General features: G+C 36.8%; 2 protein-coding genes across 2 annotated transcripts; one reads left to right on the top strand and one right to left on the bottom strand.

The window, feature by feature from the left end:
- Positions 1-579: 579 nt before the first annotated feature.
- On the bottom strand, positions 580-6,531 carry haus1 (HAUS augmin-like complex, subunit 1). Its single transcript, XM_030154425.1, has 9 exons — positions 6,402-6,531; positions 6,146-6,320; positions 5,683-5,818; positions 3,690-3,824; positions 3,463-3,586; positions 1,298-1,363; positions 1,115-1,186; positions 817-864; positions 580-735 (listed from the first exon to the last, which is right to left on the bottom strand). Exons 1-9 carry the CDS (start codon positions 6,420-6,422, stop codon positions 691-693), a joined length of 822 nt encoding a protein of 273 aa, XP_030010285.1. The 5' UTR covers positions 6,423-6,531; the 3' UTR covers positions 580-690.
- A 1,442-nt stretch (positions 6,532-7,973) lies between these two features.
- mis18a (MIS18 kinetochore protein A) lies at positions 7,974-15,240 on the top strand. The gene is made up of 5 exons (XM_030153312.1): positions 7,974-8,242; positions 8,373-8,439; positions 10,454-10,576; positions 11,837-11,939; positions 14,301-15,240. Exons 1-5 carry the CDS (start codon positions 8,011-8,013, stop codon positions 14,358-14,360), a joined length of 585 nt encoding a protein of 194 aa, XP_030009172.1. The 5' UTR covers positions 7,974-8,010; the 3' UTR covers positions 14,361-15,240.
- Positions 15,241-15,798: the final 558 nt, after the last annotated feature.

Below are 15,798 nucleotides of genomic sequence, written 5' to 3'. Positions count from 1 at the left end.
GTCTACATAAACTGTAAATGCTATGCTTGGGTCTGAATTCTTCATTAAATCAACTCCACATGTCCATCTTCAACCCTGTTTCTGACAAATGACACCAGAAAGGTCATTTTGAGCGCTGGCCCTTTAAATGCAAATGAGCCACTTCAAGCCCCGCCCCCTCCAGGTTGTTGGCTCTGCACTCTGTCCCGTTCAGCCAACAACTGAACATTTTAGGTAAGTGGCTCAAAGTTTGGACATATTTTCAGTTTGGACTACAACTGACAAACAATCTGCTGACAAACAATTATGGCGTACTCTGAGAAATGTTCATCCGAAGTCTGGACCTTATTTGTGCAAATGTTGTGACGTAACTAGTTACAGACGTAACAAATTAAGCAGGAATTAAAACGGGTTGTCGAAATCCACTCAATTTTTGCCAAAACGACTATAAAGATAGCTTTGCAGCACCTGGAGGGCTCAAATTCAAACTTTTAGAACTATTAGGGTCCAAATACACAATAAATGTACCAAAGAATAATAAAAGTGGGTTTAGCAAAATATGAGCCTTTCAAAATAATTTTAATATACTTGTAGAATGATACAGGTGTATGACACTGAAATACCAAGACACACAATTAAGGGTTAGATTATTACATTATTATCAAAAGCAAAAACATATAAACAGGAAATATTACATTTCACATGATCCATTTATTTGAAATCCATTTCCATCTCAAGTTGGGAATCAATTGCAGCCTGAAATTAAGAAAAAAAAAAAAAGCATTAAAAAAAAAGAAACTATCTTTGCCATCATTGCACCATCTTTTAACTACTCACCAGTTCTCTTCTTGCCTCTTCTATTTTCACTTGAGCAAGTGAGGGGCTCTGTTACAATGAAGAAAAGACATCTATTAAAGACAAATACAAAAACACACACCTGTTTCTAAATGTAACATAATATGACCATTTTTTGTCAACCTGTTTCACAACTTCACCCGTGAATCTAAATTCTGATGGTACTTTCAAGCATCTTTTTACCCGATAATTTAACGTATTAGTGTCTTTTTGTTAATGGTCATTCAGACCTTTGCAAATCAATGAAAAACTCAAAAAAGAAAAGAAAAAAAAAACATACTGGGCTCAAGTCCATGTAAGGCTCCAGTTTCTTGTTTAAGGGCATTATTTCCTGCTTCAGGGCAGTGACTTCCTACAGAGAAAAAAACAAAAGTAGTAATAATATTACTCATTTAAAGCAATGAATAAAGAGCATGTTATGTTTTCTAATTTTGAAGTGTGTGGCAGTGACAGCTGGAGGTACCTCTGAGAGCTGCACAATGGCCTGGTGGGTGAGAGACTCGTCCATGTTTCTGGATGCAAATTGAGCCTGGAGGATTTTTAGAGCAAAATTAAACAGTCAGTGAAGCTCCTTAACAGTGTGATACTTTGCTTCTTGATAAACAGTCCAATCCAATCCAATCCAACTTTATTTGTAAAGCACTTTAAAACAACTGCAGTGGACCAACGTGCTGTAGAATAATTAAAACCAAAATAGAAGAATAAAATACAGAATAAAGACATAGAAACTGTACAAAAAAGAAAAAAAGTTCTACACAGAAGAATAAATAAAACCCAAATAAAAAGAATAAAATACAAGAATAGATTAAAAAGCCACACAATTAAAACAGGGTGCTAAACACGTCATAGTTTCGATGAAAATATTCAAATATGACCTAAACGCATCATTAGTGTTGAAAATAAAAGAGTCCTGAAGTTGTACCAAAAATGTGAGCATATTTTCAGGGTTTTTCCCAGTATCAGCAAATCTAATTTAATGCTTTTCAATGCCACTTTAAACAAATTTAATGCCCATGTCCAACTGCACATACAGTTTTATGACAGTTTACCGTCGACACGCTTTAACCTGGTTCTGAATAGTTCCTCCTCCAATCACTTCTGCTGAAACTTGCATTTTCCCGACATTTGCTAATATTCCCTCCACTCTTCCGCTACAGCATGAGTCTGCTCACAGCACGTTGCATTCCAAGTATCTGGTGTTGTGACTGTGTATCGGGCATAAACAATAGCCAATTAAAGGGTTCTGCCTGTCAATCATCACACTATACCTCTGATCAAAATTATTTAATGTTTATATAATCAAAATAAATCATGAATAACAATTTTTTTTTTCCATCAAGTGTATTTAAATTTTTAATGCCTCTGGACATTTAATTTAATGCTTTTTAATGCCATTTAAGGCCTTAATTTTCACAAAATGTATTTAATGAGTTTTAATGCTTTTTAATGACCCACATAAACCCTTTTAGATTTTAGAAATATGCACTGAATCTATTCACCCAAACTGTCTGATGGATTTATGTGACCACTAGAGGGACTAGTGAGTCACTGTCAGTCTCTCATTATGATAGAAATTATCACCACGGGCCTTTGAAGTGTCAGAAGATGGGGATGAAAACCACCAGAAACAACTTTTAGACTCGAATAAAATGACAAAGTGATAAAAGCTACGACTGCACTGTTTTTGTTAATGAAAAGAATAAAGTTTGATGCTGAAATTGAAGTGTTTCTTCTACATGGGAGAGTCTTATTATGAGGCTTATGAAGGTAAAAATGGATTATGTGATGTTATTATCTTTGCTAAGTTTGCTGTTTGTTGATATGTAGTTTAGAATAAACTGAGATAGTTCTGACTGCGTTTAGATGATTCCAACCAGATCTTTACTGCAGCTATTGACAACACAAACTGTACAGAAAACAGAAGTGATTTGTGGTTTTACTGTGGCTGTTCTCTGTCATGAAAACGGAGATAAGCTAACAGAGCAGGAATGTAAACAATCCCCTAATGTCGTTATGTTATGTTCACCAGCTGTCAAAATAACCAGCTGTGAGTTTTTTTTGTTTTTTTTTTTAATTTGAAGGATAAAACTTGAAAATACCATAATACAGATGTTCACAGCTTTAAACTGTGGGCTTCACATATTGTTCAGTGAGTGATACAATCTGTGGAGGTGTTGCATTGAATCATTAGTGGTTATGGTAGTAATCAGTGTGTTCTGGTACGTGACCCCCCCATTCTTCAGCAATTGTACAAATACTACATAAATACTGGATAGTACTAAATAGAACCCCCTTAATGGTTGAAGGAGTCCTTGGCATCATCTCTGTGCTCTAAAGCATTATATGATACCCACGTTAGCTGCGGATTCAAACTGGTGTCTGTCACTTTAAACAAAATCATACAGGTGACTCCATAGGGCATTTTAGACGAAATAGCATGAGCCGTAACTGGCGAAATGAGCCCTGCCACATTTTTAATTTCATGAGTTGCGGAGAAACCTTTGTACTATTATGAGCTGTTTTTTCCTTGTGATTCTGACACTAACAATACTGTACATGACTATAACACAGAACTCATCAACTCTAAACATGTGACGTCTCATTCCCATGGTAATGCACAGTACATACCTCTGCCCTCTCCCTTCTGTTGCTGAGCTCTTTCGCTTTTGTAGTCACAAAATCCATGTTGAGTAACCTCTCCTCTGCTTTAGCGCTCTCCACAGCCTGAGCTTTGACAGTTTTATTGATATCCCTGAAGGCACAACAGTTTTAGTATCAAACACAAATAGAGCTATTTCTGTTGTGATTCGGGTCTGGCAAAACATAAACTGACTGAACACACAATATGTACTTACTCTTGTAAGTTGCTCCGCAGGACCAGAGTAGTACTAAGTCTCTTTCTGAGGGTCATCAGCTCCCTCTCAAGTCTCCTGTTTGATTTCTCTGCTTCCAGAAGTACATTGGTGTGGTTGTTGATTGCTGGCAGAAAACTAGACAAGACATCAAAATTCAGGGTTCTTGTAAAAGCTTATACTTAGGGCTGAAGAAAATACTGATAGACTCGAATATTTGAACACTATACTTAGTGATTAACATAAAAAGTAATGGACGGTGAATTGACACTTAAATATATTGAAATGGAACCTATGTGCACTGTTCAGTAATTTTAATTATTTAGTTATCTAAATTTTTATTCACCAATTTTATACTTTTCTCTATCAGCTTAAAGAAGAAGTCTTATTTTTTGTAAAAGAACTGCAAATGAAACATCATTTGACAATTCAATACACTGTATCCTCAAAAATAATGGGTGGCTACGTTCCCACTGCAGGCAAAAGTGGCCTAAACCTGATGTTTTAACCCATATATGTCCCATATTTGATTTGTATCTGAATGCCACAAATCTAATTTTTTTTTTTTTTTTTAATAAAATCAGACAAAGGCCACTTTCATACATGGTCTTAAATTGGATGCATATCTGATGTTTTGTAATGCAACTTCAGTCTGAACAGTCATGTCACATCTTATCCAACTTTTACATCATTGAAATGCAACATAAGTCACATTTCTGCACTGCAAGGAGCAGGACCCAATGACATTCATATTTACTTTTGTAAACACGGTATGGTACATGTGACATCACATCTTCTGTGCATTTGGGTCATTTCAGGGTCATAAACTGTTCACACACAAGTCTGACGACAGTCACATTTAAACTGTAAAGTGAACAATCACGTGGACAAAAAAAAAAAAGATTTCAGTGAAAAATCAGAATCGAGCATTAAGTCTTGCGGTGTGAATGTAGCCTTATTTATTCTGCAGTCAATCATTTAATTTAATATTATCACAAAAGACTGATTTACTCCTTGACTCTGGCTGATACACAGCTCTATTTGTGATGTAATAGCATCCTACCCTGCTGAACTGTCTTCAGTATGTGAAGGAATGGTTGGAATCTAATCCTTTAAAACTTGATGAATCCAAAACTGAGATTGTTGTTTTTGGAAAACCAGATTCTAGTGCTGCCCTGGGCCCCTTAAAAACTACTGCCAGCCCTCAGTCAAAAACCTTGGCGTGTTTTCAGACAGCTCTTTTAAACTGGACAGACAAATCAGTTCGGTAGTTAAATCTTGTTTTTATTAGTTATGTGTCCTCAGCAAGGTTAAGCCTCACCTGCCACGAACTGACTTTGAACACGCCATTCACACTTTTATCACGTGCCGGTTGGACTACTGCAACTCGGAATAGGCCTCTGTCCACCACCTGCACTTGGTCCAAAACTCTGCAGTTCGACTGCTCGCAGGCACCAAGAGGTATGAGCACATAACTCCTATCCTGGCCTCCTGGCACTGGCTTACTGTCAGCTACAGGATTCATATGAAAATTTTACTATTGGTTTTTAAATGTCTTAATGGGCTGGCTCTGTCTTATCTTTCTGAGCTTGTGTCAGTCCATGTTCCTGCCAGAACAATGAGGTCCACTGACCAGCTGACCTTACATGTTCCAAGATCACGGCTAAAAATCAGAGGAGACTGGGATTTTACTGTTGCGGCCCCCAAACTCTGGAACAGTCTCCTGTTGGACATCAGAAAAGCCCAGTCTATTAATTATTACCATTTTTAAATCTTCTTTAAAAACTAATTTCTTTGCACTTGCTCTAACATAAGCTCAGCAGGACATTTTATCTGTTTTTATTTGCCTGTTGTATTTGTTTTTACTGTTTTAGTGTTGTTCTTAATTTCTGCATTGGAACTTTTAATATGGCTGTAAAGCACTTTGGGCATCGTTGGTTGTTGTAAATGTGCTATACAAATAAATCTGACCTTGACAATTTTAATGACAGCATACCTACAAAGTGATGTATCTCTGACTCCAAGTACCATAGCATTGTCCACTAAAGCAGACAGGTAGTCTGTGGAGGCCTTTGACAGACTTGCACACGACAGACCAACTCCTTGTAGAAGGACATCCTGGAAATGAACCCCTAGAACATCGAAATACACATGAGGTCTGTGAAAATGTGTATTATTTAAAGTGTAATGTAAGTGATATAGTGTGAGATTACATACAATACATTCATTATCTAAACAGTCAAAGGAGACAGATTATTAAAAGTATATTTCTTAAAGATAAGGAAAAAACACCTAGTATTCAATCAGCTTGTTATAATAACCTATAATAAAGGATTTTTGGTCCGTAGTTGATCTCTCTCCTCTGCAGAAAAGGACTGTTCCTGACATTTTGATAAACTAGTAAGAGGTTTTTTTCTGATCTCAGTCCAGTTTTGACCTCATCCATCCCAGTTCCTCACCCTCTGCCTGATACTCTGCAGCTTTCTGTTTGAGGTCTTCGATGAGCAGGGCTGTGTCACTACATCTGGCTTCACTGGACTGAGCCAGCTGGTACAGGATGTCCACTGTCCTGGTGTTCACCTCAAACTCTGGCACCGGTTGGTCTCCAAAAACTGAGCTGAGCCAGCTTTTCACCTGAGGCAGAAAACTAATTAATAAGCACAGACAGCGCACTGCATATGTTTACAGTCATATTATCCAGATAATGCAATTCACCTTTTTGATCTTCTCACCCATAGCGAATGAACAGATGCCAAAATCACAAAAAGAAGCTGTTATAAATGTTTAAGCAAGTCAACGGAGACAAAAACACAACAAAACACCATTTTACTCTTTCTGATTTCCCGCCCCCAAATCATACCAACCACTTCCGGGTTTCCAACCATTTAGACGAAAAAGCAAATGTCCACGCTGCATCCATTTAAAAAAAAAGAAACAACGTAATATAAATTTAAAATTAAAAAAAAAGATGATTAGTTAACTGAAATAACCAATTTTAAAAATATGAAGGACGAATTAATATTTATAAAACAAAGTGTTTCCGGTTCAAGTTTGTTTTTTTCAGAAAGATGAAGGCTACGTCAAGATAGTTCACGTCCTCTGACCTGTTGTAAGGACCTGCCCACCGCACACAAACAGTATATATCTGCTCTTTTCCAACGTACGGTCGGGTTCTGAAAAGGGTCGCAGAGCAGTTTTCATTGGGCTGCTAACTGTCAGAAAATTACATAACAATTATATAATGTATGATAGGTGAATTCATTTTCCTAATAACAGCAGGAAAATGTTCATATGGAATGTTTATAACAATATGAAAACAATGTAAAAGTCGTAACAAAACGAAAATAAAGTAAAATACACGACACGATGAAAGCTAAGTAAGCACAACATAAGATGAAAAGATGAAAATGTGTGAGAGTGTGAATGTGAGTGAATGAATAATGGATCAGTAATGTAAAGTGCTTTGAGTCCCTTGAAAAGCGCTATAGAATTCTAATCCATTAATAATAATAATAATAATAATAATAATAATAATAATAATAATAATAATAGTCATAACAAGATATAAATGATATAAAACATGCATCACAACAAACAAACAAACAAACAAAAAAAGACACGGTAGATAGAACAAGATGAGAACAATTTAAAAGACCTAACAGGATGAAAATATCCTATAATTTAACATCATTTTTGACAATGGAACGTGAAATTGTTTTTCTTTCTGTCTATCTTTTTTTCCTTTATAATTATTATTATTATTATTATTATTATTATTATTATTATTATTATTATTATTATTTATTTATTTATTTTTTTTAAACTCTTTGAACTTTTTGAACCCCTGGCACAGAGAAAGAAGTCTGGAGAGTCACTGTAACAAAATATTTTTTTTATTCCTGAGTATTTTGTCGCAGTTTGACTGTGGTTGTGTTTATGTTTATAACTCTAATCAGCTTACCATTATGAAACATTTGTCTTGGGTTAAGAAAATTAAGTAGTGCTAATGTCAAGGGAGGAAAAGAGGAAAATCTGTACATCAAGAACAGGATTATGAGACTATATATTTTCATATTTTTAAATTATTCCATAAAGTCTACTACAAATACCAGATGTGATTGAAAAGGAAAACCTGTTTTAATAAAGCATTGTAAAACCCTAATTATAAACAAAACTGGTTTGCGCCCACTTACAGAAGTACGCAAACAGACGAAAGCGGAAATGCACTGAGTGTATCATCTTGCCACTTCCGGTTTCTCTGTTTGTATTTATCAAACACTAACCACCCGCGTTAGTTTAAAGTAGTCTGGAGTAATTTATAAAAATGGCGGCTAGAGAAAGAACAACAAAACGCCAGTCAAAACCTGTGAACCTAACCTTTGAAACTTCCAGTACAAACTCGTCCGCAGTCGAGGAAAAGTTGTTTCGCCAAGCGGAGGAGGTGGACGAAGAGGACGGGCCTGTGGTGTTCATCTGTGGGAAGTGTAAGCTGCCAGTTGGAGATTCAATGTCCTGGGATGGAAGTGAAGATGGATCAAACCAGATACGACTAAAACGTGAGTCCACACATAGGCTGGAGTCTCTGTTTTTGCTAGTCAATGCAGTAGCTGTTCATTTAAATGATACATTCAAGTGAAATCCTAACCTATCCAGCTGACTGGTTTATTTGTGATGTTTTGGTCCAAGGTGTCACTGACAATGTCTTGGTTGGAAAAAACTCATGCATGTATGAAGCTGGTAAAAGATCTTACTGGTAAGATGAATATCTCATTACATATATCTCAACTCTATTTAATGTATGTCACACTATGAAACTTCACCTTGAACACCCAGTACTGTCTCTATATGTAATATTGGGTCTGCTCAAATGTTCATTTATTATTTATTCATAGAACAACAGCACTGCTTTTCTCAGTGTGGGAAATTATCAAAATGTTCCTTGAAATCAAAAAAACAAAACAAAACATATTTTGCAGTGTTTTATTCTGACTTAAAAGGGTTATATGTACTGTAGTTTTTTTTGATACATCAAACTCTCAACAACATGATGAAGTTACATACCAGAACACACTAACAGCCTGTCAGAACCGAAAACAAATCACACACATCATTTATGAAGTGGGCTCATTTTTTAGCAAAAGATCTCAATTTTATGAAACTGTTATCCTTTTTAAAAATACCACTTACAAAGTACAGGAGAAGTTCCAAACCATCTGCTAGGCTGCTTTAAATTAACAAAAAGACATGCAAAAGACTGTCTGTTACTTTGAGAAATTACAATTCTGAATGATTTTGTGAATTCATACACTGGTCACATTTAAAAAGACTATCTGTGAACTGTTACCGAGAAATTACTCTTTATTTGTAATTTACCTATATCAGTATGGACCACCCCAAGTTGTAAATAACACTGTGTTAGTATTAAATACATTAGATAAAACATTGGGATTATATTTGGCTTGTTTTAAAAATAAGTCAACATTTTGGGCAATGCATACAATGGTAAAGAGTCATCCATGTGTTACGATGGCAGCCTGACCACGTGTTACCACATTCTCATGTCAATAAAACAGACTTTTCAATATTTTACTCCAAATTTATTTTCAGCATAGTTGAACATAATACATAAAAGATTTTGTCCTACTTGATATCAATTTCTGTTGAGAACTGCATGTTTTGAATGTTTGCGTAGAGCTTAAAAAATTGATGTCCATTTCAAGTCCATGTGTTACCAAGCAGTAATTTGACATTTTTCACCTAAACATTTTATTTCCCCAAATTTTATTGTACATAATGTTAAAGTGCTTATATATACCTACTCAAATATGTATAGTACATGCATATAAGTTACTCTGCTTTCATGACAGAGACTGTTGAACATGAAATGTGTCCACATGTTACCACTTGATCAGACCCTGTATCTTATAATCGTCATGTGCCACATCAGTCAATAGTTTACCTTATAGCTTTGTTAGTTTAGTTTTGTTTTTAGACAGAAAACAGCCACAGTAAAACTGCAAATTGCCTCTAACTTATAATAACTGCACTAAAGATTTGTTTGGAATAGTCCAAACAAGGTCAGAACTGTCACAGTTTAGTTTGAACCATGGGGCAACAAACAGCAAAATAAGCCTCATAATCAAACTCACCTGTGTCGTAGTAATGCTGCAATTTCAGCATCAAACGCTATTCTTTTCATTCAGAGCTGTGTCCAGTGGTGAAAATAACAGTGCCTCTAGGTTTTATTACTTTGTCCCTTTCTTTGAATCTCAGAATTATTTCTTTGTGGTTCTCATCCAGTCTCACCACTTTCTGATGCTTTGATCAAAGGCTCAGTGGTGTTACTTTTCCTCACCATGGGAGGCCTGCAGAGTGACACTACTCCCTTTAGTGGTCACATAAATCCCATGATCCCTCTGTGTAAATATATTCAATTCATAACTACATGGCTGTTAGTTCTAAATACTTAATAATGATACATTTAAGTTATTTTTTAACATTTGAAAGTAGAAATATGTCATATAGCCCCTTTAAAAGTCCTTAAGTTGCATCTCATCTCATAGTGTCTGTTAACTACAATTTACAACTTCCTCATAATCATAACATTACTCATGCCCAAGATCATTTTTTAAAGACTTTAAGGATTTGTTTTTTTAAACACACTGACAAAGAACCTGTAGCTCTTGCGTCATTTTCATGTGGCACTCTGTGGATTGAATCTGCCTCACTGACTTATTTAGACTGACTTGCTCTGCTTTTCTCTGCAGTCTGGTTGTGGATCTTACCTGTAAAGGCTGCGACTCAGTGCTCGGCATGGTTTATGAATCCACACCTAAGAAACTGGACTACAAGAGATTTGGTTTCTACTTCAATGTGGCAGACATTGACAGGTGCGTTCAGGTTTTCAAGGAAGATCCAATGACCAAACCATGACTGTACATTTGTTTACCCACTGAGGTTTTACAGCAGCAAACAATTAATCAGTTTGTCTGAATGATTGTTATCTTTATTTAACAAACTATGGATATGAGCATAACTTGGCTCTAATAGTAGCTGATGACTATTTCCAAACTTCTCAATTATAATTATTGACTTAAGGGAAAAGATAAAGGCTAGAAAAACTGTAAAAATTGCTCCCACCTATTTTTTTTTTTTTTTTTTTTTTACAGTTTGTATGATTTTAATGACTCAAATGCATTATTTAATTTCTTGCATTTATTTATGCATTTGACTTCCACATTCAATGTAACAGTTTCAACTAAAATATAAAGTATATTCAGTTTACGACAGCATGGGGCTGATGTTGATCCATTAATCAGCTCTTGGCAGATGTGTGGGACTTAAGTTACATGACTTAAGCCATAAGTCCCAATTTTTATGACTCACACGGGAGGAGTCAACTTCACCTGGACTTTTGGCAGATAATTTGATAAGTCTTCATGGTAAGATAGATATGAAGAAGTCACATTTCATTTATGAAATACATGTGATTTCTAGTCGTGTGTTCCAGTTATTGTAAACTAGTCTCCAATCGAATTAAGATGCATAGAAGGAATGAAGAGCACAGACTTTTAGAAAACCACTCACTGGTGTTGTTCATTTGGGAGGCTTGTAATTGATGGCTGAACTTTTTCTACGGGATAAATCAGTAGAAGTTGTTATGACCTACCTCGTCTCTTGCTTGACTTGAATAATGACTCATCTTCCTTGGCTTTCACCAGGGACATGAGACTTAAAGGTTAAGACTCAAGACTTTCTTCTTGCTTGCACGTGTGTGACTCACTGTCACAATCTGCTATTGAATTTTTTTGTGCTTCAAACTATTGTTAGATTAGTCTTTAAAATTCCACTGTAAGTCAACGCCTACTATAAAATTAATGAACATAACATGCGGTATGAGAGCTTGCTCCACTTGATCCTAATTATATATTTAAGCAATCAGTTATAATGTTAAGGAACTGAAAGAAACAGGCTGGTTTAAAGAATAAAATGAAAGTGAAATAATAGTAACCCTATTAGCTGCACATGGAAGTCTATTTACCAATCACTCAATATATATTTCATCAAAAGCTTAAAATTAAAAGCTTTTACAGTATTCATATCCTTGGTATATATGTGTGAATAATTCTAAGACTGTACATTTTTTGCAGCTATGTGCTGGGCTCTGCAAGCCAGATGTTGGCAGCAGAGGGCCCTGAAGAGCAGCCGGTCACACTGGAGTACAGAGGCATTGTGGAGCAACAGCTGACAGAGGTAAATTACTGCTCAGGCTTTTCTTTGTCTCTTTCTCCTTGTGTTATTTTGCCACAAGATGAGATGTTTTCCCTTTTATCCAGCAGAATATCCAATATAATCTCTCATAATTCAGATGAAATGTGTAACCATGACAAGTGGTGTGAACACAGGTCAGGTTTATTGTTAAAAAACATGATTATTGGTAGTAAAGTGATTTAAAAAATTGAAACAATCAATCTCCATTTAATTACTTACCACTAGAGTTATTGATCTCTGCGTCAGGTTGATCTGCTGTCAGCGCTTTTACATTACGTACAGAAAGGCTTGCATATTGATTTTCAATGCACAGGTTGTGCAAAAGATGACATCAGCTTGGTTCTGGGAAGCCCTTACCACTGTGACGGGCAGACTCTTAGATCAGACATGACCTCATCTCTCTGAGCTGTGCCCCCACAATAGATTTACTGTGTTTTCAGTCACATTTAAATAAGACTTAAATTAAAAAGGTTTTGGCATTGAGTTTGAGTGTCCAAATCACTTCTCTTTACAGTTTTCTGTTTATTTAACTCAGAAATCACTTTCTCTTGTTTAAAATAAATATATATATTGCCTAAATTACAAAAGTTTGGAGTTATTTTTTTGTTTTTGCCTTTTTATATATAAGAAGTGTCATGATCCTCGAGTTAATTGATTTCCTCTTTTGTTTGTAAAACACAAGCACAGATTTTCCTGTAGGTGGTGATAGTGAGTCAGAATAGCAGCCAGATCCTCCTCATTCTCGCACCAGGGACAATGGATGTAAGGGGGGCATGTTGAGGAATCTTTGTTAGAGAAAAACATGTTTTGATCATGGAGTGGCTTTGCCAATATTGTTGAATGTATGCATAGCATTTATCTTTTTGTGGTTGTCTGGTTTTCTGGGTGTCTGAACATTGTGCACATGACAGAAGTTGAACCATTGTGCAAGGCTTTGAATTAAAACTGGTTATGCTGCCTTTAAGGCAAGAAGAGGAAATTATTGCACGTAAGGTATCAACCATTTGATGAAGTGTTTGTTGATGTCTGCATTTTTACCCACCCTGTCTTCTTTCTGTCTCTAACTGGTATTGTTAAATATATAGTTATCTTATCTTCAGTTTGATTACTTTGGAAGACAATACTTTACAAAACTCGTCTGTTCATCTCACGTGACAATGTCCCCGTGTTTTATTACCCCATTATCCCTGAAACAAAAGGATAGACAAGGGCACGATTAAATGGCCAGGCTTATCCCATATTTTATTTGATGAATATGTAGGTTAGAACGTATATCCACCTCGTCATTGACCAGGTTTAGTCCCAGTGGAACTAGGCTATAGATTAATCTGATTGCAGTTACGCACTGATGGCATTAATTTTAGGTGATAATTTCAAAGCCATCCTTTTCCTTAACCCGTCATTGACTGTGTTTAGTCCCAGTGGAAGCAGGCTATAGATTAATCTGATTGTGGTTATGCACTGATTGTATTAAATTTAGGTGATTCCACAGACATCGTTTTTCTTTACCCAGTGGTGCCTCGTAATGAGATTGTATGCGTTTGACTAGGTTGGGAATCAAATAGCTGTTTTCTGTCATCACATCTTCTGGGACAAACTATTCCAGCTATTACTACAGACACAATGTGGCATCTTTATGTTTGTTTTTTGTGCTTTAGTGAAATCTTAAGTTTAGATAAAGTATGTATTTCTATGAATATGTTCCCTCCTAAACTGTAAATTGAACATAAAATGTGCATCAAATGTGAACTTTTTTTTGCTTATGTTTTAATCTAATTTAAACATAAACCTTCAGAATCTATTTTACTTGTTTTCTTACTTGTGTTCAGTTCTTAAATAATTAGTTTGTACTTTCTAGATCTGTTTAAGTTTATTTTTCTGTCACCCAGTCCTTGTCTTTGTCCTCATTTATATTGTATCTGATGATGTGTGGTGTTCATGCCTCCTGCTGCCATAGTTAATGTATTCTGTCTGTCTGTCTGACTTGTAGACACTTGTTTGGGTTTTTATCTCATACACTCTCTGACCTGTCTCCCCGACCCCTCCCTCTCTCTCCCCCCCACCTCTACACACCCATCCATCCCTGACCACCATCCCTCTGGAACACTCCCTCATTTTTTCCCCCTTTACAATTATCTTTCCTCCTCCCTTCTTTCTCCTCCACTGCTTCCTGCTGATCCCTTTATTTCCCACCTGTCCATTTCTTTCCTCTCTTTTTGTCCTTTCCATTTCAACTTTTGAAATAATTTTTTTCTCCCATCCTACCCTTCCCTTCCTCTTCTTTCTTCCACCTCGAACCCTGCGCCCTCTAATATTTCCCCTCTTCTCTCCTTCTCGACTCAGATGAAAATGCTGGTTGTGTCCATGGCTCAGAGGTTGGAGGAGATTGAAGTCAGCATTTAAGACGGATGTCATGAGCCCTGACAGTGATGAACGTCAGATTGCCTTGGTGGATGTTTTATCAAGGCACTGGACATGAAGGTTCAATCTAATCTTCACCCTTACCTTCACCCTCAACACGCATTCCCTCAGTTACACATTTTGTCCTAGCCTCACCTTGTGCACAAACACCTACAAATGCACACGATAGCTTTTACTGCGCTTTGTCCCTATTACCGATGGCGAAACAAAGACCGCCTGCACTTGTAATCAATCATGTTGTCAGCCTGCCTCCTGAGGTGCATGGCAACATCTCCTCTGTATGTCTTGGAGCACAGTGAATGTACGCTATGAGCAGAATGTTTATTTGTGCTGGATTTCATCAGGCGTTCTGCGCACTCAGCACAATGCTGTATTGATCTGGCCATGCAAGGCCACACACACATACACATTTTCTTTGTTCCCTTCCTCAAGCGTGGAACCCTGAAGCCACACTGTGTTGCAGGGTATTTGCTTTTTTCACCGCGCTGTTTCCCGGACTCACGACTGTTCAGCATTTAAAAAGATAAATGCTTTTCGATCATTTAAAAAAAGGCTAGTTATTGATTTAAGGATTATCTTAAGACATCTGTTTATAATGGAGCTCTTGTTCAAATATTGCCAGGATTTTCTTGTTCTTGTTCAAATATTGGTAGAATTTTGTCTTAAAACCTGTCATTTCCCACTAATTGTTCTCAACTTATATATATATGTATGTTTTAGATAATTTGTTTTTGTGTGTTTCAGTTGTACAAACATATTGTCTTTTAATGTTGGTATGTAATAAAGTGTTTAACTGTTTCCAAAATGGAGGAAGTCGTGATGCGGTTTGTCAGTTTTAAATAATGGATTGAACAAAATAAGACGGCTCTAAACAACCAGGATAATCTTTTTAAATGTCTCTTTTTCTTTGACTTTACTCAGACTGTTGGGGATCAGCAGTTCATCCCTCTTTGTCTCTAATTACATGTATCTCCTGGATTTAAGAGTTAAACAGCAAGTTTGGGGTCTTTGGGGCTGATCGGGGGGTTGATTACATATTAAAGGCTGAGTGTTTGTTTACCAACTGACCTCTAATGTGCCTAGCAACACTTTCTACTAAGGCGGGAAAGCTGCAACATGCTGTACCGCTTGCCCTCCCTCACCCACGAGGTTTCATCAGCCGCACAGAACAACAACAGTTAGAAACGGCCAACCAGCATGCTGTATCCAAGGGCAGGTTGCGATGGCAACTGAGAGCACGTGCTATGCTGAGTGCCTGTTGCCATCTCGTCATCACGTTAGCAGCCAGAGGAACAGCCATCCAGCTCGCTGGCCGGTACGCCTGTCAGTCGACGTTATCCCCCGCTCATGCTCAGACACACACATGGGGGAGGAGTCCTGAATGAGCCCCCCCAACCCTAATCTCTGTGTGATGTTTTTC

Source organism: Sphaeramia orbicularis, chromosome 14 (assembly GCF_902148855.1).
Source record: "Sphaeramia orbicularis chromosome 14, fSphaOr1.1, whole genome shotgun sequence".
Taxonomy (NCBI): domain Eukaryota; kingdom Metazoa; phylum Chordata; class Actinopteri; order Kurtiformes; family Apogonidae; genus Sphaeramia; species Sphaeramia orbicularis.
Note: the sequence above shows the minus strand (reverse complement) of the source record. Positions and strands in the feature narration are given on the sequence as shown.

Excerpts from the sequence above, each read along its gene's own strand:
- haus1 (XM_030154425.1), bottom strand. The coding sequence starts at position 6,422 with ATGGGTGAGAAGATCAAAAAG. Across the intron at positions 3,825-5,682 it reads AGAGATACATCACTTTGTAG|TTTTCTGCCAGCAATCAACA; the intron begins GTATGCTGTCAT and ends TGTCTTGTCTAG. Across the intron at positions 736-816 it reads AAGAGGCAAGAAGAGAACTG|GCTGCAATTGATTCCCAACT; the intron begins GTGAGTAGTTAA and ends TCTTAATTTCAG.
- mis18a (XM_030153312.1), top strand. The coding sequence starts at position 8,011 with ATGGCGGCTAGAGAAAGAACAACAAAACGCCAGTCAAAACCTGTGAAC. Across the intron at positions 8,243-8,372 it reads AAACCAGATACGACTAAAAC|GTGTCACTGACAATGTCTTG; the intron begins GTGAGTCCACAC and ends TTTTGGTCCAAG. Across the intron at positions 11,940-14,300 it reads TGGAGCAACAGCTGACAGAG|ATGAAAATGCTGGTTGTGTC; the intron begins GTAAATTACTGC and ends TTCTCGACTCAG.